The sequence below is a fragment of the Oryzias latipes genome, chromosome 20 (assembly GCF_053564925.1).
Source record: "Oryzias latipes strain Hd-rR chromosome 20, Olatipes_Hd-rR_3.1".
In the NCBI taxonomy this organism is placed as follows: Eukaryota; Metazoa; Chordata; class Actinopteri; order Beloniformes; family Adrianichthyidae; genus Oryzias; species Oryzias latipes.
In genome coordinates this window covers 19,734,262-19,762,196 of record NC_136256.1, presented here as the reverse complement: position 1 = coordinate 19,762,196, position 27,935 = coordinate 19,734,262, and the positions used below count along the sequence as shown (strand labels likewise).

Here is a 27,935-nt window from a genome sequence, read left to right as displayed (position 1 = left end):
TACCTGGGACCCTATCCCAGCTAAATTTTAGTTAAAGATGTACTGAACAGGTTGCTATCTGTCCCTACAGCAGACACGCTGACAACCACTTAAGCTAAATTTATACGGAACGCGATTTGTACGGCAGGGATGGTTTGGTTTAATGTCGAGTCAATGTAGAGACACGATGAGAGGTCGCTTAAAACGTTCTAGTGGCAGTGTACTTTGGGCGGCACAACACCGCTGCTGCACAATGTTTCCAGAGTGCAAATATCTGAACTTTGGCAACGTTTTCCCTTGAGTCAACCAATCAGGAACTCAGCTTTGGTATTGATGTGTTGATGATGTGTACAGTAGCTGGAGTCCAAAACCAACATGGACAAAAAGCTGATTGTTGCCGTTTGTGCTCCTCCTGAACTTTATTATATTTTTCTTTTGTGTATTAAGACAATTATAGAAAGTCCTCCAATTTTATTTCTTATATTCTTTTGTCTTCCTTTGACTAATGTGGGACAGCAAGTTGTCGAATTGGGCCACAGAGAGATCCAGTAGAAGTACCTCTGAAAGCTATCGTCTTTCAGATGCTGCGCCTGCATTACATGGTGAACCTTACTGTACTGGGGGTGTATCGGAATTATCTCATGAACCCAGCCATGGCAACGTGATTGCCAACACCTTTGGAGAGTTCTTTAAAATAAATAACCCAAGCTCTGAGCAGAGGATTTACAAGCAGTAGATACAAATTACATTTGGTGTCAATACAGTATTTCATTCCTTCTAAAGAGAAATTTATTGGAGTCATCAATCAATCAATGAAATATATTTAGATTAGGCAAATTCCACAAAGAAATGATTCAGCCTACATTTAAACCAAGAATGCAGTGAAACCACCACACCACCATGCAGCCACCAGTTTTAATTTCCAAATGCTTTTCTGCTTTGATGCAAAGACATCTGATGAGAATTCTTTAATCAAGTAGGTAAGACTGGAACATTCTTGTATTTCCTCCAGTAACTCCACATTATAGCCCTGCTTTCCCTACATCTAGTTGTGAGTACACCGGCATACCTGCAACATCTTGTCATTTTGACTGTCCTTTTGCACCATAAAGATACACCCCCAAAATCACAGCGTCTTCACTAAGCTCCACCGGGAGTTTCGCTGTACTGGCATTTCTTCACTGTTTCTAGTGTTTTGCAGAGTTCTGCCTGCCTGCTGAGAATTGCATGCCTTCAGTGAGAGCATACACATCTAAAGTGGAAACTTTGAGCTAGTAGCTTGCAAGTAAAAAAAACAACTGTTAAAATTTGTGCTGTGACGGAGATAAACACTGGTCTGTCAAAATATTTACCAAGCTCCAATAGCCATACTGGATTCAAGTTCTTCATACACTGTATTACCGGACTGAAAAGCTAAGGAAAAAATAAGTTAAGTCTTTTCTGGTTGATTCTTCCTTTTTGTATTTTTCTTTTCTTCTTATTTTTTATTTTAATCAGGGTATAATTTAAGTCAACTTTACTGGGATTAAATTAAGTGTTTTGATAAGCCTCCTCATAAGCAAAAGAAATGACTTGGCATTTGAGCAAAACATTTAATTTTTGTGATTCAAAATTTAAAAAAAATATTTTTTTTTATTTCAAATTTGTGGCTTTTGTTTTCATTTTAGTGCCAATTGCACTGATGGGTTGATATAGTATAATCAGTGTTACAGTATAATTTATCCCAGTTTGATAGGCCACATTAAATAATATGGTGGCAGATGATTTGCTCTGGCAACCCATAAAGGCAGCAGGCTAAACACAGAGAAAAAGAAGAAGAGGTATCATCTTTCATGTATTTCAAAATAACTGCAAACATTCATAATTGTGCATCCTTTCTGATAACTGGATATGTTCTTTGATCTGATGGGACTAAAGAAATAGAGACTTGAGTCAGTTTCTTGTTTCCACCCTGCAAATAGGAAAGTCATAGCTGCAAGCCTACATGTATACAACACCTTGGATTTGTTGAAATACCTCAAACAAGGACTCAAACCGATACTGCCAAGCAAAATGTCCCTGTATTTTTTGTATTGGACATATTTTTTGCAGTTGATTCTGTGGTTGTGAAACCCTATAAAGACAAGTGAGAGTGACACAGTGACACAAAACATGAACATGAAAAAGTGGATCTGACATGAAAAGTGATTCTAACTGGCAGCATCTGAAAACCCATGCCCTCTTAGATTCATTCATCAGTGTGTTTGTGATTGAAAAGACACCAAAAACGAAAAAAGAGGCAGACTTTTGATAGTTTATAAGATAAACATGTTAATTGAAATTCTATCTTTTCTTCGGTTGTTGGTGAAAAAGGATTTTAGCTCAATTTTATTGTTAGAATTTATTATTGGAGCTGTTGATACACTTAAGGAGACTTAGATGAAATGTTTGCAGCAGCGTTCTGGACAAAATTGGAGCCGGTCAAGAGATTTTTTTACTTAGACATGTAAAGATGGAATTGCAGTAATCAAGACGAGAAGAAATAAAAGCATGGATGAGCATCTCCATCTCAGAACGCGACACAATTGGACTCAGTTTGGCAATGTTTTTTAAATAATAAAGACAAGAACGAACAAGTGACCCAATGCTGCAGTAACCCCGAGGTTTGTCACAGCACAGAACAAACGGATAATTCACGTAATATAAATGGGTTTGACAAAGCAATGACCTTCAATGACCCTCAACCGTGACATGAGGAAGACACAAAAGAGGATACTGATCAGGCCATTATTGTTCTTGTTTTTTTCACTATTTATTTATTAAATAAGTGCAAGCTTTAATAATCAGCTGTGATGCAAAGCATAGTTATTTCAAGCCACCATTTAGAACAAATTTTGAGTTTATAAACAGAACATGCTGCTGCATTTATAAAAATGATCTCAGTTTTCTATTACCACCAGATGGTGCTTCTATATCCAGCTGGAAATGACCCTTTAAAATATAATTTCCTTTAGAGCTCCCAAATGAATGTTAGTATATGTAATTTAGCAATAAGCAAAATGCTCACAAACACTGGCCTTTGTTGGTATTAGAGTTTATAGCAAAGGTTGTAATAATAAATCCATCGGTTTAATTAGTGAAAGTAAAATTTGTTGTGCCATAATGACTTGGCTCAGCTGCATTTCTGAATCTGCTGAACCAAAAATTCATAAATAAGAGAAGGGTGTGATGAAAAATCCTAGATGTACAAAGTGTTGAGTAACAATTTGATTAAATTTTATTATATATATTATTTATTATATATATTTTATTATATTATTATTTTTATCATCGGTTTACGTTGTTTGTGTTAGTGAAAGTGTAGATTAAAGCAGCCATGGTATTAGGTGACAAACAACTCAGATAATATATCTCTTTATGTATTAAACTTACGTTTGGAGACTTATTAGAAAGAATTTAAACAATTAGAAAACAAAAACCACATGACCTTTCCGACAAGGATAAAAAACGTACAAAAGTACAAATCTGTAAGACTAAACCCATACAATCTTGTTCTAAATGATTAATTATATATATGAAGTTATTGTTGTATTTGGTTTCATTATATTGATGATGGTGTGGTAATTAAAAAAATACAAACTTTAATATTGTGAAAATACTGGTAAACACAAATTTACGTGGCATTTGTAGCTGCTGCCCGAGCTTTGAAGAAGCGTTTTAAGATATCTCGGAGCAAGAAACTGCCTCTTTATGTACTATGAGAGCTTTTCTATAGCTGCTTCTCATATTGAGATCAATAATGAATCATGTAAATCAATGTACACTTGAGGGGAGAGATCGCTGGCTTTCTTTAATTTTTAGTCGATAGAAGTATTGCGGCCATCGTTCCATTAAAAGGAAGATATTTTTACAATTTTGAAGTTGACATTTCTTGATCTTGAACACCTCCACCTGAGTAACCCCGGGGTTAAGTGCTTTAATCAAGGGCACCTGAACCAGAGATGAGAGTTGGAAGAGTGGATATTTCTCAGGGGGATTTAGGCGGGTACAGGCTCATCTTGCTGGAGTACAGTCCGTTTTTTACATTTAGAGAGTCAAGGACAAACTGTCTACGAGTGTGAGATAGAAAGAGCCAGGCTTCCCAAGATAAATACAAGAAATATTTTGTGTCACTTTGTGCAACATACACATCAGATGAGTTCTTTTTCCCCTTTTTCGCTCTTCTAGAGTTTTCCTTTTGCTCTTATCAGAGTTGGTGTGTAGCATGTGGTCGTGGATCGGGCCTGGTGAAACAAACTCCATGACCTTCTCATTTGGGATCCTTTGCAATCATCTGCAGGGTTAAAAAAGGTTCAGTCAAGCGCAGATAACTTCCCAAAATGATGTTTAAATCACAGTTTTCACATTGACCTTTTTTCAGCTTTAGTAACAAGTCCAGCACAGATGCAGCATGCGTTTTATCCGCGGTTTGTCTGAGCCTGCTCCAAACGTTTTTTTTGTCGTTTTGTTTTTCTTCTTCTCAGTTTTTCCACCTCTTCGTTTGTCTGTCTGTGGAACTCCAGCTGAAGCTCGGTCTGCTGTGATTAATGACAGCCATTCATTAACTTGATAAACCACTTAAGCAGAGATTATTAATCAGATGGTTATTTAAATGTCACCACTGAGCAGCTGAGGGGAAACGAGGCCGCTGTGAAATTGAGTTGTTTTTTTTTTTTCGTTTGAGGTAACAGCCTGCAAGAGTGTGTGTTAGTGTTTATGTGTGTTGTGTTCTTGGAAATTTGCCTCATGAAACCATAGGAGCATTTGTTCTCATTCACGTGCAGTTACACATTCAGTTAAGGAGTGACAGCTTTGTCACAACAGAGCTGCTGTTCATCTTCTAATCAAACTTATTGTGGTTCCATTAATAAAATCATCTGGAGTCTCCACATTGTGAAACACCAAATGGCATCACGCTGTTATTAGAAATTCACATTTCTTGCTGACAAACCTGCGGCACTTTCTTTTCATTTTATGCCTCTGTTGAGGGAATTTATGATGGACATTTTCATCTGCATAGCTCAGCAAGGCTAATGTGGAAAAAATCATACATTTTTTTCCAAAGTTTTATAATACAAAAATCTCAAGTTATTTGTATTATTTTCCCTGCTTGTGTGTGAAGGATTATGTTTATAGGAGCATAGGTTGCTTAAAGCTAACTAAGAAACAGAATATCTGAGCTGTTATTTGCAAACTCAATATTTGCTTGTTAGTGTTTGCACAAATGATTAATCGTGAATTTTGTTTTCTTTTTTTAAAGGTTTACCTATGATTCCAGAGTTAAAAATATCATAACAGCAAAAAATATAAATTTAGTTCATGTGTTTGATTTGAGGGCAAAAACTACAAGCCCGTTTTAGAATTTTTTTAGGAAAAAAAACATGAATTAAGTCATCGCAAATGTCCTGTTACATCAAAAAGGATCCTCGGCAAACCAAGGATTTTCAAACCTTTTCGAGGTGTGAAAAGCTGAAAGCAAATTTGTGATTTTATAAATATCTTTTAGAAGAGCTTTTTCCAAATACTTTATTTAATAATGACATTTGTCAATGGTATGATGAATAGTGAATGTTATGCTCGGATGTTTTTATTTAAACTTAGAAATATTGATTAAAGACTTAAGATTTAATTACTTAATTAATACTTAATTAATTTTAGGCGGCCGTGGTGCAGCGGTAAGGCGGTCGACCCATGATCGTGATATTGCAGGTTCGATTCCCGCCTTGCACGCCCATGAGTCAATGTATTCTTGGGCAAGACACTGAACCCCGGTGTTTGGCAGCGGAGCCGCCATCAGTGTGTGACTGAGTGAATGGGTCTGTGACTGTAAAGCGCTTTGGGCCTTGTAGGTAGAAAGGCACTACATAAGTATACACCATTTACCAGATGTTTTAAATGAAACAGAAATGTAAATCTCCAATCTATTTATTTAAATACACTTGTTGAAAAATGACTGTTGCACATATTTGCTAAAAAGAAAAAAAGAAAAAAACACCAGCCATACATTGCGTGTAGACTAGAATATTTGGAATCTACTTTTAGATAGAGCATTAAAACCAATGTGAATGTAGGTTATAGGAATAGAGAACAAGTGTACCTTTAGTTTAAACCCCTTCTGATGTGACTCCTCACGTAAGGGTATGCTGCAATGTTCACAACTAAGTTAGACTTTCATCCAACACAGATTATGAGAGCTATAGAAAAACTTCAAAGAATACAATGACTGCAAAGAAAAAAACACTTCATTTTTTCTGCCCTTTAAACTTTAGTTAAAGTTTCCATTGAAAAGCTCTCTTACTTCATCTTTTTATCAATCAAATTGAAATTCTGAGCTAAAATGTTTGATAAAAAACGTTCTTATAAATGCCTTGTGTTTGAACCTTTAACAAAGTACCAGTATAAAAGCCTCTGTGTGTCAAACGCAGACATGAAAACATATTGTCAAGGTTCTATAGATTCATGATCAAGATTAGGTAAGTGAAGTCAAAGTACATTTCCAATTCAACCATAATGGATGACCAGAAGGCCATTTGTAAGTGTTGTAAATGGTCTTTATTACTGATATTGTTTTGGAAATATACCAATTATCTTACTTAGCAAAATTATGAAGGCAGGATCAAGTTATTATACGATTATTAGTCTCAAACTTCCTTGGTGACAATGCTAATGTTGCCTGGAAACCAGCATAAAGTGGAGGAAATGTTGTTATTGGTTCTCCATCTAAAAAAGGAGTTGTTGTACATTTGTCATGTTTCCTTGTAAAAAGCAGCTTGTAGGTCATATGTGAAGTTTGCTTAGTTCTATTGAGAGGTAAAAAACTAAAACCATTTCTATAACAGGGCTTCTTCTAAAAAAAGTTCTATTAGCTAAAATGCTGTAATCTCATTATCTAAAAGACTGCTTTTCGGAATATTGCTCCTCTGATCAAGTAGATAGGAAACTAAGAGGCTCATTTCCACATGAACTGAATCTTTAATTTTCTTTCATGAAATGAATCTAACACAATATGTGTTAGAGACTCCTCTAAAAAAAAGGTCAGATCTGATTGGAGTCAGCATGATGCCCTCTTTTGAACATGAATGAAGCTTTTTTGGTTTGTAAGCCCCACCCTTGTCTTTTGGCATTTTGCCTATCAGTTTCTTCTATGCTTTTTTTCTTATAAAGCCGTTTTGTTTTTTATTCATATTCAGAAAAGGAAAAAAAATGTCAGCTTTGTAAAGTGAGTGACAATAGTAGTTCATTCTCACATTTATTAATTCTGCCTTGTCTGTTTTTATTTGTATAAAAACTTAATTCTGTGCATAGTTTCAAACTGGAACAGCCAAAAAATTGTAACAAGACACATCGTTAACAACAATAAGTTCTTTGATTATTTAAATAATCTTTTCTTGGGATTTGTACCTATGGGTGGATGGCAGAACATGAACAATTACCTTTATGAATAATAATGTACCACTTTTTAAATAAATGTGTGTTTATTGGTATTACGTTCATTTCAAATAGAGCTCAATTTTATAATTATCAACAGTGGATCTCTGAACAGCAGTACTTTGACAGAATCAATGCAGCTCTGTCTGCACTGAAACTTATATGATAATATATAGTTGAACTAAAATTACTTTTTTTTAATCAGCAAAGTGAATTGGACCTAATGATTGCCATTCAGGTGAATAGAGCCTAAAGTAAATCCAGAGTGTGAATTTAAACATAAAAGTATAATGTAGGTTTAAAACTTTAAAGCAGCAGCATTTGTGTCAACAGTCCCTGTGTGTTGCCGATAACAGGAATATTCACAATGACATATAAAATCAAAAACATAGGAATACTATACTATCTAGGTCTTTGTACTGCACATATATTTATTAATACTCTTCTCAACCCCACTATTAATGTGTTTCTACTGTAGCCTAAAGCGGTCAAACTAAAAAAGCAAACACCATTCAGGGCCTTGAGTCATTTGTGTTTTAGGGGTTCACTCAATTTTTCATTTCCCATGGAGCACCTGTGTGAGAGATCAGTTAAAACAGCCAAACCACATGGCATGCCCTCAGCAGTGCAGAAACCAAAGATTTGTTGAGGAAAAGCAGACTCTCCTGACTTCTGATAGTTGTGACTGGGAACGGCTTCTTTAATGCTGACATTTTACTCTGCAAATGTCAGTTCCATTGATACATCCCCCCACTACAACACTGAAAACTAAAGGAAGCCATAAAACCTACCTACCATGAAAAGCCATGTAGGTTTTTTTTAAGTGTGCTTTCAGTTCCCTGCACTGATATCTGGTGCATTACTAGCCGATATGAGTCACTGACTCATACTGACCAATGATGCACCTTTCAAAGTAATGTGATGTTTCCATAACAGCTCTGAAATCTTTGCTCATTTCAGTTCAACCATTACAAATTACAGGAAAACAAACGTCCAAATGATCTTTCCCAGAATCAGTCAAGAAAATACATTTTATTAAAGTTAGAGGCTCGGAATACCACTTCTAATTTGACATTAATATCTGTTGGCAGTTACTTCATGGTTGTTTGGTGTGTGGTTGCCCAAATCTTTTTTTAATCACTCTTGTAGTAAGTAAATATTTGGTTATTCTTTGTTGTCATCTTGCATCTTAAGAAGAAGCAAATGCATATTCTGAATAATGGATGCTAGTTCATTGTGCCTCTCTCTGGAGAAAAAAAGACCTGTTGTGTTAAAGTACCCTTGTAATGTCTTTTCTGGGGAGAGTCTATTTGAGACATAAATTCAAACAAAACATTATTTTCTCCAAAAGAAAAAAAAACATATTCATTACCACTGAGCTGTGCAAGGCCAGCAAAGTGGTTTCAATTGCTCTGTATCTCCCACTCAGCTTTGAACAGACTGAATCATTCGAGCCTTGGTTGAAAGTAGCAGTTAATCAGTGGAAAAGTGTTGTAAAGTATCAAGAGAAACTTTTGAAAAAAATCAAAAACGTTACAATTCGGAATTTCTCCTTTCTTCTAAGTTTTCACTCGAACATTGTCAATATTCTGCCTTTGTCTTTCTTTTATCTCAAAGGGTGTTATAATCCAACAAAGTGAATATTCAGGTTCTTAAATGCAGCATTTTATTGGCTCTTTTAAACATATAATGTTGTTTTTGTTGGTTTTTGATCACTGTTAGATATTTATTCAATTGCTGAGTTACTGACCCAGACAAAAAGGTCTGTAACATTACCACGTACATATATGGTCAAGGAAAAAGGAAATGGTGACATTTAGGCAAAGTTTCCCACTGTGCAATCAGACCTCATTTTCCACTCTGAGCTCAGACTGTGGCAGTTATGTGACGATAAGGCAGACAACGATCAGATTTTCTGTGCGTTTCTAGTTTCTGGAAAGCAGTCTGCAGATCTTAAGCGACATGCCTTTCACAGCATAATTGAATGAGATAGGCAGAAATGGATTTTGTGCTGTAGATGTATCATAAGTTCAAAGAAATAAAGTTAATATAGCTAACTTTAGGTCCAAAATCAGAACCATGTTATCTGATGACCTTCTCAAATCACTGATCGTCCGTCTGTAATTTACAGATTAGCATTCAACTATCTTTTCGCAATCAAAAAACATCTCTTATTACTTTCCCTCCATTTTTAATGATTTGATGACCCTTTCTTATACCTGACAGGTTTTTTTAAACCGAAGGCAACAATTTTTTAACCAAATTCTTCTCTAATTGTCTATTTTTGTCAAGCCTTTATTATCTACGCCCTCTTCCCATCCATTTATCCATAAACGACCAATATGCTATCCTCATCGATTCATTCCTCTCATTCTGCCTCTTCACTCATACAGGACTTCTTTCCGCCTGCACATACAGTCTCATCCGCCCATCCGTTCTCTATACGTATTCCATTTCCATCCATTCATCCCTCACCTTTACTCCCTCTTCTAATCCATTTGTCTAGTCCTTCCTCCTCCACCTACCATCCATCATTCTCATCCATCTATTTCCTCTTTTCTGTCTTTTGTCTTTTGGGCATAGTCTGAGGTCTGCAGTCAATCCAGGAAATCCAAACACCCTGATGCAACTCTTACTTGTAAATCATATTAATAATTATCTGGATTCAATGTTTCTTCTTTTGTCATGGCCTGATTTTTGCAGATGAGCATGTTTTTAATGATCACATGGTGTTTTGCTCAACTGTGTTTCCTTTATTTTGAAAAAAAAAAAGAAGTAATTTGAACAATTTCCTTCATTTCCTTTTGGCCCCACCTGAATTATGGGATAAACCCAGTTGCAGAACACTCATTGGAATCGAGCAATTCAGTTTAAGGTTATTACAAGGAATTCCCATTCATGTTAGGGATGAACTATTCATCTTCTTTTGAATCTGCAGGAAGCTAAAAACCTTCAAGCACAGCATGAAGCAGAAGTAATAATGTAAAAGAAGAGAAGTTCATTTATGTCTTTGGAAATCAATCCTTTGAGTAATGAGGTATCTTTTGGTAAAAGGTACTGGGAAGTTAAAAACAAGAAGTCATTACACAACTCTGGCGTCCTCGTTGATGTCATTTGTTGCATCATTATACAGGGAAATGGCTTCCATCTTTGTTATTGCAGACGTTAAAAACATTTGTGTCTTTTCCACCATCTTCTAGATAAATACCAGTTCTGTTAAAAGTTAGAATCAGAACTTTTTATGGTCTAAAAACATTTTGAGAGGGTATATGCAAGATTTTCTTTTTATTCTCTTGTTTTGAGCTTGCAAAGTGCAACAAAAATTAAAGTTAGAGGACTGCAAAACAACTAGAAAAACATCTTTACTATGACCTAATTGTAACGCTTACAATGCACGCTTGCCTTCTCTTTTTATGCAGAATGAAGTCTGCATTTTTTTTTTATTTGGTTCATCAAATGTGAAAGTCCTCATTTTATGTCATTACACAAGACATAATAGCAGCAGGTTATAAAGGCTATATGTTCCTATACGTGCAACCTTTATTGCAATACTAGAAAAAAAAGGTTGAAGACAAATTCAGTCTTCAACCAAATAAAAGAAAGATTATAACTGGTTTGAACTGACAGTCATACCATAGTGATCAAGTTTGGGAAGCGGTTGATGAAAACCCATTAAGGCAGATAATGTTAACTAGAAGCCAGTTGCCCAAATTGGATAAATAAGAATCAACAAAACAAGAAAATAACAAGTTACAAATGTCTTTATTATGAACAGAGCAGACTGTTGTACAATTTGGGGAGGCTCCCGTGTTTATGACATTGTGTCACTGTTTTTGGCTCTGCTGAGATTCAGAATTTGTTGTTGTTCTTTAAAAATGTATGTCCCCACCCCCTCTCCTTTGCTCTCTTTTCAGATCCAGACTTTGGAGACTTGGGAGTTCCTCCACCACTGCCCTGTAGGTATACTCTTCCGTCTCTGGTCTCCTGTCTTTCTTCTCTCTTTATTTCTTTTTTTCACCAGGGAAGGATTTAAATGTACCACAGTTTGGTTGGTTACAAAAACAGGAAATAGCTAAATCAACTTTAAACATAGGAAAATAAATCAACAAACATAAAAATACATTTTAAAATGGGAAGCCTGACGGAAGCAAGATTACTAAAACCTTGGAACCGAGACGCAAATAAAAATGAATAACAGATGAAGCAAACACAGGGCAGAAGCCAAGCAGCTGCATTCAGTCATGGTGAACTGAGGCTGCTGAGAAAATAAACAGAAACCAGGTGTGATCAGTGATAAAGCAAACTGGGGGAAAAAAGACATCACAAGCACTACGAAAAGACCACAAAGGACAAAAACAGTTGAGGTGTTGTTTGGTCATATAAAAGTTAGATCAATACAATTTTTCGACTCAACATCAAAAATCCCTTCAAATAATGTGGATTTTGAATGAACAAACTAGACTAATATCTCTATATTAAAAGTGTTTTCTATATTATTAAAAAGTTATTGTTTTTTTTTTCAATGTTTACACAGTTGGACTGCATTTCACATATACCATGCACACAGTTAAGGGTTTCAGAATTGTAGGCCAAGCATGTGTACCGAACACAAACAACAGACTAAACTGTTGCATTATGGGCTTTTCATGCACTACCAGACACTGTGACAGACTGGCGAACTATCCAGGGTGTACTCCCCCTTCCCCCAACAGATGCTGGTATAGGCTCCAGCAACCTCAAAGGTATTAAGCTAGTTAACCTTTAGCTTTTGTATCTTTCTACAGCAGAACAATTTAATGCTTGATAATAAATAACCTGAGAGGATAGCACACTTTAATTCAGTTATCATAAACCTTTAGCTAGGGATTCCTGTTTTTTGTACCCAACATGTCACCATTTGTTAGAGTTAAGGGCTGATTCCTGCTGAGCAAGAACATACACGTTCATTTACTCAAATATTTGGCAGGTTTTTCTTTTCATTTCCACTTACTTTCCAAATGTTTTCATGTGTGTCAGGCAAGTGAGTGCCACCATATTGGGCGCGCGTGAACACAGAAACATTTGCATGTGCGTATGTGTTTCAGCCTGTCAGTACGACATGGTCGGCCCTGAAGGGATCGTCGAGTCTCATCAGATAACCAGAGACGGAAAGGCTGGTGCTGCAGAGGCAGTCGACTGTAAATGGTACATCCGTGCTCCACCTCGTTCCAAGGTTAGTGCCATAAACTGTTGTCCCATTCAAGTACAACTACAGTTTAAAGCTCAGGGAGTCAACATTTGGAAAATAACAAACCACAGAAACTACACACTGTAAAAAATCCAGGAAAATTCCTGATAAGAGGAAAGACAAACTCTTTGATTTTCCTGAGTCCCTAGGTTCTTTCCAGTCTGTTTCTATGCCAAAGACATTTCAAGATGAGGGTTTGTATCAAGATGTTTTTGTGCGTTTGTTTGCAGCTGTAAGTTTTAATACGTAAGTACAGTATTTGTGGGGTGAAGTGATTGCTTGCTGTCTGACCTCAAATAGGGTCAGGCAAAACGGGGGATTACTTTGAGTCAGTGCTATTTTTTTAATCTTTGCATTGTTGCCAAGTAGAACAGCAGGAGAAGGAATAGGAGAGGGGAAAAGGAGAGCAGGAGGATCCAACTGATAAAATAGCAGTTTGACCCAAAGGCTACAGCAACCTGCACTTCTTTATGCTGCTGGTATTTTGGATACACCTAAGCATGTTCTGTTTTATTTATCCAGTGGAGTTAATTCACATAGTGACACAAAAGTATATTTTGTATGGTAAAAGAAAATCCATGTAGAGTAGTGATACAGGCATGTCAAGAAGTCATAGGTGCACATATAGGGTTTAAATGTAATACTACTTCAACACCTTATACTTACTCAGTAAGCCACCAGAAGTACCTGTGTTGCATTAATCCCACGAGATGAAAAGTGTCCCATGGCTGTCTGTAGGAGCAGTGCTTGAAAAGGCCATGTTTTACAAGTGCTACAACCTTTCATCTGTGTCTAACTGGATCCTGGAAGCGCGTAAAAGTGACTGTAAATGTTCTTCTGGCACATTGCTGGTTCTTTTGTTGATGCACTAACCAGATATAAAAAAATTGGAGTATATTTTTATTTTTTCTGTCTTTTTTATATATTTTTGCAGAATAAATCATCGCCTAGTTTGAAGTAGCCCTTTAAGCTTTACTTTACCATGCGGTGATGCTATTACTTCACCTTTAACTGGTAAACTCTTGATTCTTCTTTTAGGGGAGTTAACCCTTTTGTCACCGGAGCTTTAGCTCCAATGTTGACATTCCTTCCACTACTGTCTCAACTGTTTATGCGATAACCAATAATTCCAGCAGATACTGAAGTGGAGAGAAGCAGCCTTGCAGTAATATGCAGCCTTTTAAAGCAGTGATGTGCCCACAAAATTAACGTAATTCAGCTGTGTCCATCGGGGAGAAAACAGCTTTTCGCCGCTATGCAAAATTTCACTTTATTGGAGCAAAGCCGCTTTTTTCTCCATCAGAATCAGCTGAATCACGTTTACGCCGACCGCGCAAACGGTCAAAGAGGTATGTCAAGGAGCGTGAGTTATTTATGTGTCACCTGCAACATCTCTGGTGTTAAAGGGTTAAGCATTGCCTTTTGCCTGCAACATTGTGCCAAACTCATAACCAACAGGACAAAACATCTTATCACATCTAATAAATAGCTCTGAAATAACTGGAAGAGCGTAAACACATGTTGTGGAGCACTAAAAGGTAAAAAAAATTGTTGCATGTTAAACGTAATTGATGAATGAGCTTATCAAATCACGTGTTTTACTTGATTAAAATGACTAATGTGCTTTAGGAGAAGAGTTTTAAGGTACAAGTCAAAGTTGCCAGGAGCGATGTAGAAGAGCAAAACATTTTCTTCCACTTTCATCTGCTCTGTCAGAGTGTTGGAATGTAAGAAATACATTTTCAGGTTTCTGTCAAACATGCAGCAGTGGAGGAGCTGCATTGAATGCATCCACCGCAAGTGCACCATCCCCCTCCCCCCGTCGCTGAATGCTGTATGTGCATGCATGGGGTTATTCGTTTTTCCCTCCGTGCTGAAATAGTACTGCACTGCACCCATTGTGCCAGAAACAGTAGAGAGATAATGACATCCCATACTGCAGGCTCTAATTAGACTGCACCGGAGCACTCCAGAGGAAAAGTCGGAAGATCGCGCTTTAAGTCAGAAAAACGAGGTGGATGAGGAGGAAAAAGGGAGAGATACTTCATAATACTTTTTTTTCAGAGGTCTAAATGTATAAGGAATTGGGTTTGGGGGTTAGATAGCAGATGGCTGAAAGAGATGGCAAGGGTAAGAATACCTGCAGGTAAGCAGTAATGACCATGAGGTGTTGCCAGAAATGACAGCACTGCAGCAATTTTAATGCCATCATGGTATTACTTTATGACAGCTTCTGCCAAAAAGAAGTGCCTTTATATAAACAAATACACATTTTGAAGGGAATAGTGTTGTTTTCTCCAGTAAAAGTTTGCTTATCTGCTGTTGCCGTGTGATTCTCTTTGGACATCATAAGTTCAGATTATTCTATTTTTGTTCTGATACATACTTTTACTTCCCTCACGAGGCATTTCTACTTTTGCCATTTTTTTATCTTTACATAACAACTCTGCACGTCTAGAACATTGTTACATTTGTTTTGCATTGTCGTTCACTGCAATACAAATTTTCTCATAAAGAATTGGAAAGAGGAGTACCTCTGGGATCAATAGTTTACCCTCTTTATTTTGATAAATAAACCACCACCTATCTTCTGCACTTACTGCATAATACATTCTCAACACATAGGAGTTTGCCTGAAACACTTCTACTTTTCAACTTTCTTTGGCTTTGAATTCCAAAAATATGTTAGCTTGAATTATTTTTTTAAGGCTAAAAAACAGAATCTAACTTAGCTGCAATGGCTGCCGACAAGCTGCTAAGGGTTTTTGTAAGGGGCTGTTTGAAATGTCTTCTTGAGTGTTGGGTGTTACTCAATCTCCCAAAGTCAGCCCTGGCACCACGTCCTTGTTTCTGTAGGATTTTGAACCCCATTATGTTTAAAATAAAGTTCATTAGATTTATTGCTGGTGTCCGAAATCCATCCAGAAACTCTCTTGAGCTTAAGATAGCGTTGCAGAAGGTTGGCAACAAAACCTAGTTTTTGGCTGATCAGATACAAAACAAATGTTTGATATTGCAGGCTCTAACTTTTAGACCAAGGTTGAAGTTTCTCTGGAACTGCCATGGTTTTCACATTAACCTTACACAGAATTTAATTTGCAAGAATCTTAGTGGTGGACTTGTAACCAAAGGAGATGTTTCAACCTACGAAGAGAAAGACAAAAACCCACGTCTGAGAGTGGAAGATAAAAGAAAGGAGTAAAGGGATTGACACCCACATGTGCAGACATGGGCAGTAGATTTAAGCTGCTTTACTGGATTGGTGGGTTGTGTGGGCAATTTAAAAATGAAATATACAACGACTGTAACCATGTGCATGTATAGCTATGCATTTGCAAATCTTTATGTATTAGCACTGAACCCTTCTGTTCAACTGTTGTGCACATTTGTGTAACAATCACTCAGCATTTCTTTTAAATATCAAGCACATTTTGACTCAGTTTAATATTTAGGGAACCATGATTGAGGGTTTTTCTAAGAGAAAACTGTCACAAATGTGCATATTTTCTCACTGGTCTGGCGTCTGTGGTTACGGAGATACTACCCTAACCTATTCTGCATGCTATCACAACAAGTTGTGTGTTGGTAGTTTTATTTTTTTCTCTTTTTCTTTAAAGACTAAAATGTAAGCTACAAATCTCATTCTTGCAAATGTTTACACATGAATTTAGAAAGTTGCCAGTTCCCACTTCTGGTTTCCTGCTGCTGTCATGATTCTACACAAAGCCTTCATCACAACTGCTGTTAAGGGTGGATATGGGCTGTCTGCGAGTGAAAAATGGCCAAACTTATACATTAGGTGGCCCGCACAAAATATTAGGGTCATCGAGACATTCAGGCAAGGTGATTTAGCCATGTCATACAGAGTTTTGACATTTTTAACCCCCTCCCCAAATCTTGCCCACTGCTCAGCTAGCCTGTTTGTGCTGTTCACATGATAAGTGTATTCTCCTTGCGTGCAGCCTAACTGTTAGAAATGGAGCAAAATACCACTTTGGGGTTGTATTTCGTGAAGAATAAACATTACAATACACTTAAAAGCTCAAACAAGTTGCATTTGCCTGATAGAACCCCTTTAAGACTTCAGACTTGACTCGACATTACAGCTAAGGACGTGAATTGACTTGGACTTCCAAACAGGGACGTATTTCTGTCATCTGTCTTGCCCAATAGTGGTTATCAACCCAATGTCTTTGCCAAAGACATTGGGTTGAGGGACCTCGATAAAGGTCTTCTATTAGAAGAAATCTGATAGATGGAATATAAAACCTTTGGAGGAGTGAGAATATATTTCCAGACCAGCCCGTTTCCCTCGTGTTGTCAATGTCAGGTTGACTTTACGGGGTTTGTGCTGTAATTTTGGTCAGAGCTCTGGGCAGCGGAGCAAAGCTGCAGTTGATGAATGAGTGACAGACAGTGATCAGAAGTGTGGAATAGCCATCGTGAAGCGTCAAGGTGACAAGCAAGGTAGATGTTTCACTCAGTAAGAGCTGAAGAGGTTAAAGTGCATGAACTATTTCTGTCATAAATCACATAATGATTCATTAAACACAGCGTGTCTGTTTTATAGTGCGATTTTAGGGCTTCATTGGAGCTGGCTGCATTCAGTGTAATGGATTTTTGCTCCTTATTTGGAAAGCTTGTAGCAAAAAGACAGAAATCTCCTTGAAGTTGAATCTAAAGAGCTCTATCTAGACAGCGACAGATCACGACTTTTGAGCTAACAGACTGTCTCATCTAATTTTCATGCATCATGACTAGCCGCAGCCTGTCAATCTGCTACATCAGCTGCTGGGATGGCAACCAAGGTGCAAATGCAGCAACATTTAGGAGATGGAATCATTCCTCTACTTCTTTCGTCATGTTCAACTCTTGCTGCTTTTCTTCAAATTTTCTCTTTTTCTTCTTCTTTGTCCCTTTTTCAGATCTATCTGCGTTTTCTGGACTATGAAATGGCAAATTCCAATGAATGCAAGCGCAACTTTGTAGCAGTCTACGATGGTGGCAGGTGACTTTTTCAGTTGTTTTGGTTTTATTCAATCATTTTACTTTGTCTTAAATTTTTTAGGTCAAAGGGAGACATTTGGAAAAAGTTACCTTCCCTAATAATTTTGTTTGATACATTTAAGCTAAACCTGATGCAGAAAACGACAAATTGAGTCACCATGCAAAATATTTGTGCTGGATTTTGTTCCAAAAAATCACCAAAAAGCAATTATTGTTCTTTTTTTTCCTTTTAATATTTGAAATAATGCACTGAAATACTATTTTCTAACATAAGTTTGATTTTGTTAAATGATTTCCCTTCTTTACTGTGAAAACGTCTTGAATTTAAATAGAATATTTAGATATGAATATCTAATTAATATAAAGCCTTATGAAAAAGTTTGAATTAAAGAATAACATTGGACCCAGCTGTATTTTTCAAAAAGATGTTTAAAAAAATGGCCAGATATAATAGTCCATTCACTCAAAAAACAGTACATCTGGTGGTACTTCAGGGATCTGGCATTTACACCACTTCACCACTTCAGCATTAACTGAAAACCCAAAGCTTAGTAGAACTACTGCATCAAAATGTAAATATTTAGGTTTTCTTTTTCCTTTTGATGAATGAACAAAGTATATACAGTCTGTTTTCAAGGAGAATCCAGTATCATGATCGGGGCTTATTTTGCATGGTTGAAATAAATGTATTCTTATCTAACTGTTTTGTTTCAGCTCAGTGGAAGACCTGAAGAGTAAGTTCTGCTCCACGGTGGCCAATGACATCATGCTTGTTTCCACACTGGGAGTGGTCCGCATGTGGGCAGACGAGCTGAGCCGTAAAAGTCGTTTCCGCATCCTTTTCACAACCTTCCAAGAGCGTAAGAGCAAACACCAAAAATCCCCAAATTCATTCAATTGTTCTGCAGTTTTGGTAAGCTAAAACAGTTCATTCCTCTTTGGGAGAGGCTGAGATGAAACCTCCGAAAACAGGAGTGTCATTTCCATAACACATATGCGCAAAACTTTAATGAAATTCTAAAAAAATATACTGTTTCTTTCATTCATTCATCGTCTAATCCATTTTATTCCTGCCAGAGCCTATCCTGTCCACTCGTGGGCGAAGGCAGGGGTCATCCTGGACAGGTCGCCAGTCTGTCGCAGTGCCACAAAACACCCCCACATGCACACTCACATTCACACCTAGGGACAATTTAGGGGAACACATTAACCTATGCATATAATGTTTCCATTAAATAATAATAATGCAAATTAACACAAACCAACTCACGCAATAAGTCATTCAAAAACATGGCGACAGATGTGAACAATACTTTGATTTACAGCAGAAACATTCAAATTTCTGCCACGGCACTAGCGCTTATCATCATCTATCAAAGGAGACGTTGGTTTGTTTATCAGGCCACGGAGTGGCGAGCTACTTACACGTGGGAGCAGCTAGGATGAAGCGATTTTGGGAAATCATGGTTGGTGATTTTACAGAGGAGCGGTGGATCCAAAAATTCTGCGTGACACGCTCAACCTTTGATGAGCTGTGTGAGGCTGTGGGACGTCTTGCAGCACCTGCTGTGCAGAGCCCAAGGCAGCCAGTTCCTACCAGGAAGCACATTGATATTCAGTTGTTAGTCAGGTACCTCATTCAATTTGAAAAAAAGTGTTTCCATTGCAGTTTTGCAAAATACGTCAATTTCGATATGCCTCAAAAAACCCTCCTCCAAGCGCAAAACCCTTGGTTTTTTCTCTCAAAATTGTCATGTTTCCATTAGGCAAATTTATTATCATAAATCCAATTTGCTTAGTTTCATAGTCAATGGAAATGCAGCAACTGATAAGTTTCTTGTTAACACAGATGCTCATTCTTACCTTTCTATTGCCTGTTTTCATTTGAAAGTCCTTTCTAAATGGGATAAACATAAAAAACAAGTGCCAGCCAGTATTTCATTTATAGTTTTTTTTTATAGCAAGGTGGGAAAGTAACTTTAAAAAAGGTTTTAAATGAATTTCATCATAAAATTGTGAGCACGATCTGTGTGTTCTGCCTGTGTATACTGGTTATGAGTCTTTATTGTTTAAGGAGACTGGAGGAGCTTAACTCACTATAAGCAACAGCTGTAGCAGCAGAGTTGTGAAGTCGGTGTCATTTTATTGAGGCCTTTTCACCAAGCAGAGCCAGGATGTGCTGTTGCCAGGGCAACGGCGCTGGCTAAGTCACTCACTCGATCCCCAGCCAGACCTCAGCCTTTAGAGCAGCAGCAGCATCCACCACAGCTCAGCACCAATGCACCCACCCTGTCAACAGCGAAGGGACAGAAGTGCCAGCGCTTTGGAAAGCAAAAGCAGCACATCCAGGAATTCAGTCCACTCTTCACTTTTTCTCTCAAAAAGATCAAATTCACTCAACCTGACTTCATTGGTTCAAAAGGAAAAATCCTTGTATTTAGTTCAAAAAGATAAACCTGATTCTTTAAATCGCTAATTTAAAAATCAGTTTAAGATGAAGCAATAAAAAAAAAGGAATTTAAAGTGCTCTTTTATATCCAGCATGCCCACCACAGATGGGATGTTCAGATCACAGGACAGTTTTTACAGTAAGTGTTCCCATGCCACCATTGATCCTAAATCTTCTTCATGTTGCTCCCAGAGGAACTAGCAGCCCTTTAGAGGACCACTCACAGCTGCTGACTCCCAGCAAGTTGCTCCCATGTGGAGAATTGCATTTCCAAAGCGCACCTGCACCTTTATAATATGTGCATCACGCGAACACATGGCGATGCAGCTCACCTTCATTCAGCATCACTCCCAAACGCTGCTTTCATATCCAAACCATCACAAATGTGAAGCGTAAGAGATTGAAACATCGCTTTACCCACGAAGCAATGATGTCGTAGGTGATAAATGTGGTTGTGTGACTTCTCAGCTGTCAGCACTGTTACGCCTCATCTGCAGCACAGCTCTGGGGCTGCCGATGAAATTATTTGCTCTGACTTCACTACACACTTAACTTCTTGTTTCTTGAGAAGCATCTTGGTGCATGGAGCCACTTGAGACCAGCGCAGAATAATCAAGTCTTAACAGCTAAGAGCTTTTGGCATATAGTCTGAATCAGTTTGTGGAGAATCTGTGAAGAGACCTGCTGTAGATCAGTCAGAATTCAGGATTTAATGGATGATTCTCTTCAACATTTGATCATTAAAAATTTTAACATGAATTTTTCTTTTGTAACTTAAAAAAGAAATCTAAATTCAATCGGTGGTGCCCTTTTTGTGGGACATTTACAATGACCAAAGTGTATTTTTGTCATGTCAAATTTTGAACAATATTAGTTCATTTTCATTTCATATGCAACGCGTTTGCTGCAGAAGAAAGATCTCAGGGTGCAGGCCTGCGGAGACATGGCCACATTATTTTTATGAGCTGCTCATTTAGGAAATAATTGATGCACGCTGCAGCGACTGTGAACATTTCTGTGTGGTCAAAAGGGCACTTTAGTTACAGAATGTCCCAGAAATTAATTTTGCTGCAGATTAGAGGTGATCACACTCTTTACAACGTCTGGTCTCAGTGTGCGGATGATGGGGGAGGGACACGTCTTTGCTACTTAAACGAGGAGCTGCTGGCTCCCTCTAGTGGCTGTGAAGAAAAGCACAGTTAAAGAATTGAGAGTGAACAGTTTTTTTTTTAAATAAAAGAAAAGGATAAAAAGGGAAACAGAAGTGGAGGGTTGGTAAAAGAGAGAATAAGTATTTGGACAAATACTCAGAGCAAGTCTGACTTATGGACTGCTGGCATAAACCCTGGTAGTAGAGGTTATAGAAAGAGTTGTAAATAAGTCACTCTAATTCATTTACGAGAGATAGGACCTGAAATAAAAATTGTCATTTATCACAGCAGTAATAGCGTTGAAGTCTCCAAAGCTGTGACACCAATGCCAGACTGCCTAAGGTCCAATACCTGGCAGGGTTGTGTGTGAGAGGGGCGAGTATAAAGATGAAGAGAAGCAACAGGTGACATTTGAAAGAGAGAGGACAGTTTTTCAATATTTGCTTCAGGTTGAAGTCCTGTTCTTTAAAGGACACCTATCATGATTTTGTTGTGTGTTTTGGGCCTAAATATGTTGAAATTATGTTATAGATTTACACTTAACGTGGCCTTAAGGTCAGAAATCAAATTTTCTGTTTCCATGTGTGACTTTTCCATCCAGACCCCTAAATTAACATTTTCTTTTTAAAAGTTGTTCAGAACCTGTGATGCGGAAAACTTTGATGGACAAGTAGGCCACTACAAAACAAAACTAGGGTTGAAGCTGGATTTTTTGCAGTCCTGCCACCCAAATCATCAATAGCTCAAACTGGCCATGAGTCCATATTGGCTGTGTTTGGAGCAAACTGTATCTGCATTTTTCTGTTTCATGAAGAGCAACATAGAAGATAGATGTCTGTTGCAAAATGTAGCATTTAGACCAAAGAGAAACACATGTGACCTTATAACAACATGAAACGGGAGCTGGCCTTCCTCAGCCTTTTAACAAAGCCATTGTTTGCAGTTTATTCTCACTCCATCCTTGTGAACAGTGACCTGTTTTTAAATAAAACAGCTGCTTTTAATCTTTGATTTGTAACACTTGAGATCTCTGATGGGCGGACATGGTTTTTTATCAAATTCTCCTGGTGGCTTCATGAACAGTTTCCCCTGCATCTGCGGAAGATTTTATGAATGACTTCCTGCTCATCTGTGTTTCTTCTGTGTATATGAGTACAGTACAGCCTTTAAACATTAAAAGACAGCCTGAAGCAACCACTGCTTCAGTTTCAGATCAGTTCTTCCAACATTACATAAACTCACATCTTTCAAGATTATTAAGGCATTGTGTTGATAATGAAATAAGCATCTAATACCTGATTACTTTAAAGTCAACAGAAGTTATCTTTGGCTGGCTGTTCCTCTCTAGTAATGGCAAGCAAAGGCAACGAAGGGACCATTCAGATGGCATATGCATTAGTATGATTGGTTGTTGAGAGCAAGGGCACCTTCGCTTAAAATCCTCCAGCTATGCTTGCATACTTATGACAAAGGTGCCTGTCCTGCTGACAGATGGCTCTGCTGCACACTGTCATCATTGCAAAGTGGGGACATAAGATATTAATGTTTGTGTCTCAGACAGGCCACTCTCGGAGGGCTTGTGCCACAATGCATCACACGTTTGAGGCTCGGTTTAGATTGTGTTGACATGAGCTGTACAAGGCAGACAACTCCGGGCACAAGCAGGCAGAGCTTGTTTGAGCTTTTTGCGCCAGTGATTATGAGGAGTCAGATTTGTCCCTGTAGATGTGTACAACCACCTATGCGTGCAGTACAGACAGATTGCAGGAAATTCATTAATGTCCTGAAGTCATCCCTGCACATGTTTGAAGATGAAAATTCATGAAGAACAGATGGGTTCAGGGAAAACAGGTCTGCTTTGAGTATTGCCAATCCAAATTTATTACCTCAGAGCCAGGCATTTTTGAGTTGTTCCTCAGCAGTACTTCCTGTAAGGATTTGTGCTATAGCAAACAGAAATGTCCCAGAAGCCTCTGCTTTCTGCAATCCACAAATTAAAATACATATTTACATATAAATTCAATCTACTCTTAAATAGGAGAAAATCATTCAATCTGAGTCATTTATTCACTTTAACTATAATAATGTTCTGTTTTATTTTTCTTCCAGCTCCATGTGATGCAGATGCCTTCTTTTGTCACAGTAATATGTGCATAAACTACACGCTGGTGTGTAACGGCTTACAGAACTGTGTCTACCCCTGGGATGAGAACCAGTGCAAAGGTGAGATGCTGCATGTTATTCAAATATTTCCCCTTTTGCCCCTCCATTTTCAGTATTAAAAGCTTGTACCAGCACTCAGATCAAAGAAAGAAAAAAGTTTGTTGTTTCAGCACCATGGACAGCGACAGAAGGTAAAAAAAAACACCCTCAAAGGCAGTTGTTGTGCAAGTAAAACCGTCCATTTGCAGTTTATTCTACGTGAAGAGACTGAATCCATAACTGATATTTAAAATCTATTTTTGCAAAATAAATTTTGGTAATGCAGTCAAAACTGGGACATTATCTGTTAGTCAGGGCTTTGGTATCTTGATATTCCATGTTCCTCCTTCTGTCTTCATCACTCTCTTAATCATGACAGATTGGGAGGAGCCTGAGTGTATTGTTTTATAAGTGCTTATGTAAACGGCTTTAAGTGGCCAACAACAGCACTATCCAACCCAGTCATTTATCCATTATCTAATTCTGCTCCATCCTGATTAGCATCAGAGAGTTGCTGGAGTCCGTCCCAGCTGTTTGTGGTTGAAGGCAGGATACACCCAGGAAAGGTCGCCAACCCATTGCAGCCAAAAGAACTAAAAAGGACAAAATAAACACAGTCAAATGATTCTTTGCCACAAAGAAAAAATGAATTGAACCAAAAAAAACTCTTATTTGATTGATAAATCTGCCAGAGGAAGACTTTCCTGGAGCACATTGGTTGTCAGGGCACATTATTGTAACCCTTGAGAGGTTGCAAGAACATTTAATGTTAGGAAAAGGGTACATGTTTGGGCACTATCTTCAGGGTACTTGAAAATACAATTTTAAGAAAATACAAGACCAGAATAACTATAGGAGAGCAGACTTTTAAGATTTAGTTTTTTTTTTCCTTTAATACCTTATTTTTGCTGACATTCATCCCCAAAAAACTAAAATGAATGTACTTAACTGACATTAAGCCAAAGATGACAATAAAATCCAGTTTTATTGATTTTATTTAAGTCCTTCAGATGATCAGTAATATTTTCCTTTAAATATTTCCACAAAGTCTGTGATTTCTTTTGATATTTACATTTATTATGCTCTTTTTGTCTCCACTGGTACAAAGAGATTAAGAAATTAAGCAGCCAACTTCTTTACTGTTGCAGTGATGATACTTCCTTAGGTCCTTAGTTGCTTAGACACCACATTTAAAGCCTAAGTTCTTATATTGGCTTTCAGTTCAGGATGTTTTTCTATGAAAAACATCCTTATTTAAATCCCCTTTAAAAACACTGGCATCGCAACAACCAGTTACGTGAATAAGCTTATAATGATAAATATATTGGTGATTCAAATGTATTTTTTAGCTGAACTTTGCTGCAGCTGAACTTGTTCATTCATATTTTTCCCTTATGGTCGTATAAGATCATAAAATGTGTTTAGATTCTGAAAACGCTGTTAAACAAATGTACATTCATGCTTTGTACTCTTAATTTGGACCAAGTCTTGATAAAACATTTCAGTTTTTCTCTGACAGCCTGTGTTGAACACTGTTGAGAGTCAATTGATTAAGGCCTATATGCTCTCTGAATGCTGTACTTTCCACTCTGCTTTAGTCTGTGATCATGCAGGATTCAAAGGTTATTTTTCTGATCCTGGAACTCTCCGCCTCTCTCCTCTAGCAGTGCATAGAGCCCACATTTGTCCTGATTAGAGAGAAAATGTCAAATTTTACTCCCTTCTCATTTAAATGTCTAAATGTAACTAGTTGCTTTTAGTGAGGTTCGGTGCACGGCTACAACTTCATCCAGCTCTTAAATGTCACAAATCAACCTTCAGATTAGTTTCCTGAGCTGCTCTGGTCTAATTTACTCTTTGTAGATTTCTGTGTTTCAAGGAATGCAGGTCAGATTTGACCTTTTGGATCAACCGTTTAAGAAAGTTTATCCATCAGGGCCTCATCTACTACATCATTGTCCTTATATCATTTATGGATCAGTGATCAGTTATGGCTCTGCGCAGCTGGCATCTGTGCCAGCTTTATTCAAATATTTCATAGTTTGTTTTAGGTACCCCACAAAAATTTAAATGAAAAAAAAAACACTTCTTTAGTTCTTTATATAAAATCAGTACCATTATTAGCAGATGTATGGATACAACAGATAAAAATATTTGGATCTTTGTCACTTACACCTTAATAAAATGATTTAAGCTGTATAAAGTTAAAAATATAGAACACGTAAATGGAAAAAAAACTTTGTTTAAGTTTTGAAATAACCATCTTCTCAATTACAGTTTTTCTCAGTCGCTTTAGTACAATTCTCAGATCAGAATTGAAGTTTGCAAATACGTGTGCGCATTTCTCAAAACAATTTGTACAAACAGCAAAACACTATGGATTTCTTGCAAAAGCCTGTAACTTGCTCAAAATCTTTAGTTCATCTCTGAAAACTAAGTCTTTATGTCATTGAACATGTCAGTGCCATCAGAATGTCAAGTCCTTGTGTCATTGTCTACGAACAAGACAGTCAAATTACTTAGTCATGTTGTCAAAATAACTGTGTACTTTAGAGGGAGGTTCTGATGTAAACTATGGCTAAAGTTTTGATGACAATTATTGTAAAATGTAAGTTACACCTTTTTTGTTTGATTGCAAGAGGCTGGACAAGATTCACATTTACACTTTTATTGTTCATATTGTAATTTGTTGACAGACCATGTCATGCCAACATAGAAAAAAAAACACTGCAAACAGTAACACAAAGGGGAAAAAAGATAGGACAGTATTCTGTACAACAGTACAGGCAGTGCAGTAGGAATTGGTGTGGTCTTCCTACACCTCTTGTCGTTCCTGTATGTTAGGCCACAAATTCTCATCCACATCACAGCGAATATCCTCTCTTGCAATGCAGCAAAATATGTTTGTCACATTATGACAACTTGGTCAACCATTTTGCCATTAACGACTTATACGATGAACTAATGACTAGGTGTTTTGAGGAGTAAGACTATTGCACAGTGAACTAGATAATACATTTTGATCAACATGACATAAACAATTGATCATGTAGCAAAGAGCAGAGAATTGTACATAATCATTTGCATGGATGTACCAAAGCAATTGCAACTTGTTCAAGGAAGGGAGAAACTGCTTATATGATGTGCACAAGTGACATCATGATGTGAAGATTGAACAAATAGTTTTGGGAATTTCATTCTGATCTGAGAATTGTACTAAAGCGACACAGAAAAACTGTAAAAACCTTTTAGGTTCCTAATTTTGAATATTTTTGATACATTTATCATACAGGTTTTACACAGTTTACAGTTTACACTTTCAAATTTGTCTGTTGGTTCAAAGCTTGTCATGTGTTTTTATTCTTTTTTTTTCTTGGAACTTTACTATTGTGACACCTAAAACCAAACATACTAGGGAGCAGATGCTCCTGTCAGTGGACCATTATTGAAAGAGAAGAAGGGACATTAAACCATTAAACCACATTTACATAGACAGCTCATTTTATATTTACCAGTAATTTACTAAACTATAAGGGTTTCTGTGTCATTAATGAGACTGTAATCCCATTGACTTTAAAGGCAGCAACATGTGTATGAATTAGGTTTACTAGCATAAAAGAGGAAGCAAAACAAAAGGGTTAATTTACTAATGCACAATAATGTCAAATACAGTTTTTAGACATAAATAATAACCAGAACACATCTGTTTTTTTCTTCTTCACAGAAAAAAGAAACACCAAATTCCTGGACAACCTGAACACCACAAACGGGGCCATAATTGGGGTAACGTGTTGCATTGTCTTCATCCTCCTCATCGTCTCTGTCATTGTCCAGATAAAGCAGCCACGAAAGAAGTATGTCTTGCGGCGTGAGGACTTTGACCCCACCATGTTTCAGGAGGTTTTTGAACCGCCCCACTACGAGTTGTGCACTTTACGGAGTGCTCCCACTCCCACAGCAGCGTCAGCCGACTTAGTTGACCTGGCTGAAGATTTTGACAACTACCACGCCCTCCGCAGTGCCTCCTCACGCTGCGTTCACGACCACCACTGTGGCTCCTCCTCCAACCCCGGCTCCGCACACATATCCCAACTGTCGCTCAGCGGGCGAGGAAGCCGCAGTAATTTGAGCGTCCGGGACAGCGCAGCTGCCACTCTGCTGGCAGACCTCCCGCAGCCGCCCATGGCCGTCCGGCCCCTGCTGCCCACCACAGGGAACCGCAGGAGCATCTTGGTCATGAAGCACAGCTACTCACAGGAGGCGGCGGACACTGGGTGCGACCTGGACGACGACCTGGAAGACGTTCCTACCACCAGCCACCGACTCTCGCGTCACGAAAAGGCAGTACAGCGGTCAGTATCCATAGATTTCTGATGATGGAGGATCAGCAAACCTAGAGTTTACCTTAGGGATGTTTGAAATGTGCAAGGAATATTTTTGCTCTCTTTTTTTTTAAGTTCTTGACTTTCCTTTG

General features: G+C 37.7%; 1 protein-coding gene across 6 annotated transcripts in view; it reads left to right on the top strand.

The window, feature by feature from the left end:
• The window catches only part of neto1l (neuropilin (NRP) and tolloid (TLL)-like 1, like), a 70,425-nt gene that overhangs the window by 35,084 nt on the left and 7,406 nt on the right, over positions 1-27,935 (top strand). For all 6 annotated transcript variants that reach the window (XR_013652323.1, XR_013652320.1, XR_013652324.1 and 3 more), the window contains 6 exons: positions 11,340-11,381; positions 12,510-12,637; positions 17,578-17,660; positions 18,374-18,519; positions 23,369-23,482; positions 27,186-27,813. Coding sequence is in view for 1 of the 6 variants with exons in the window: in XM_078938765.1 (XP_078794891.1) it covers positions 11,340-11,381; positions 12,510-12,637; positions 17,578-17,660; positions 18,374-18,519; positions 23,369-23,482; positions 27,186-27,813 (1,141 nt within the window). In the remaining 5 variants the exon portion in view is untranslated. The remainder of the gene's footprint in view (positions 1-11,339; positions 11,382-12,509; positions 12,638-17,577; positions 17,661-18,373; positions 18,520-23,368; positions 23,483-27,185; positions 27,814-27,935) is intronic.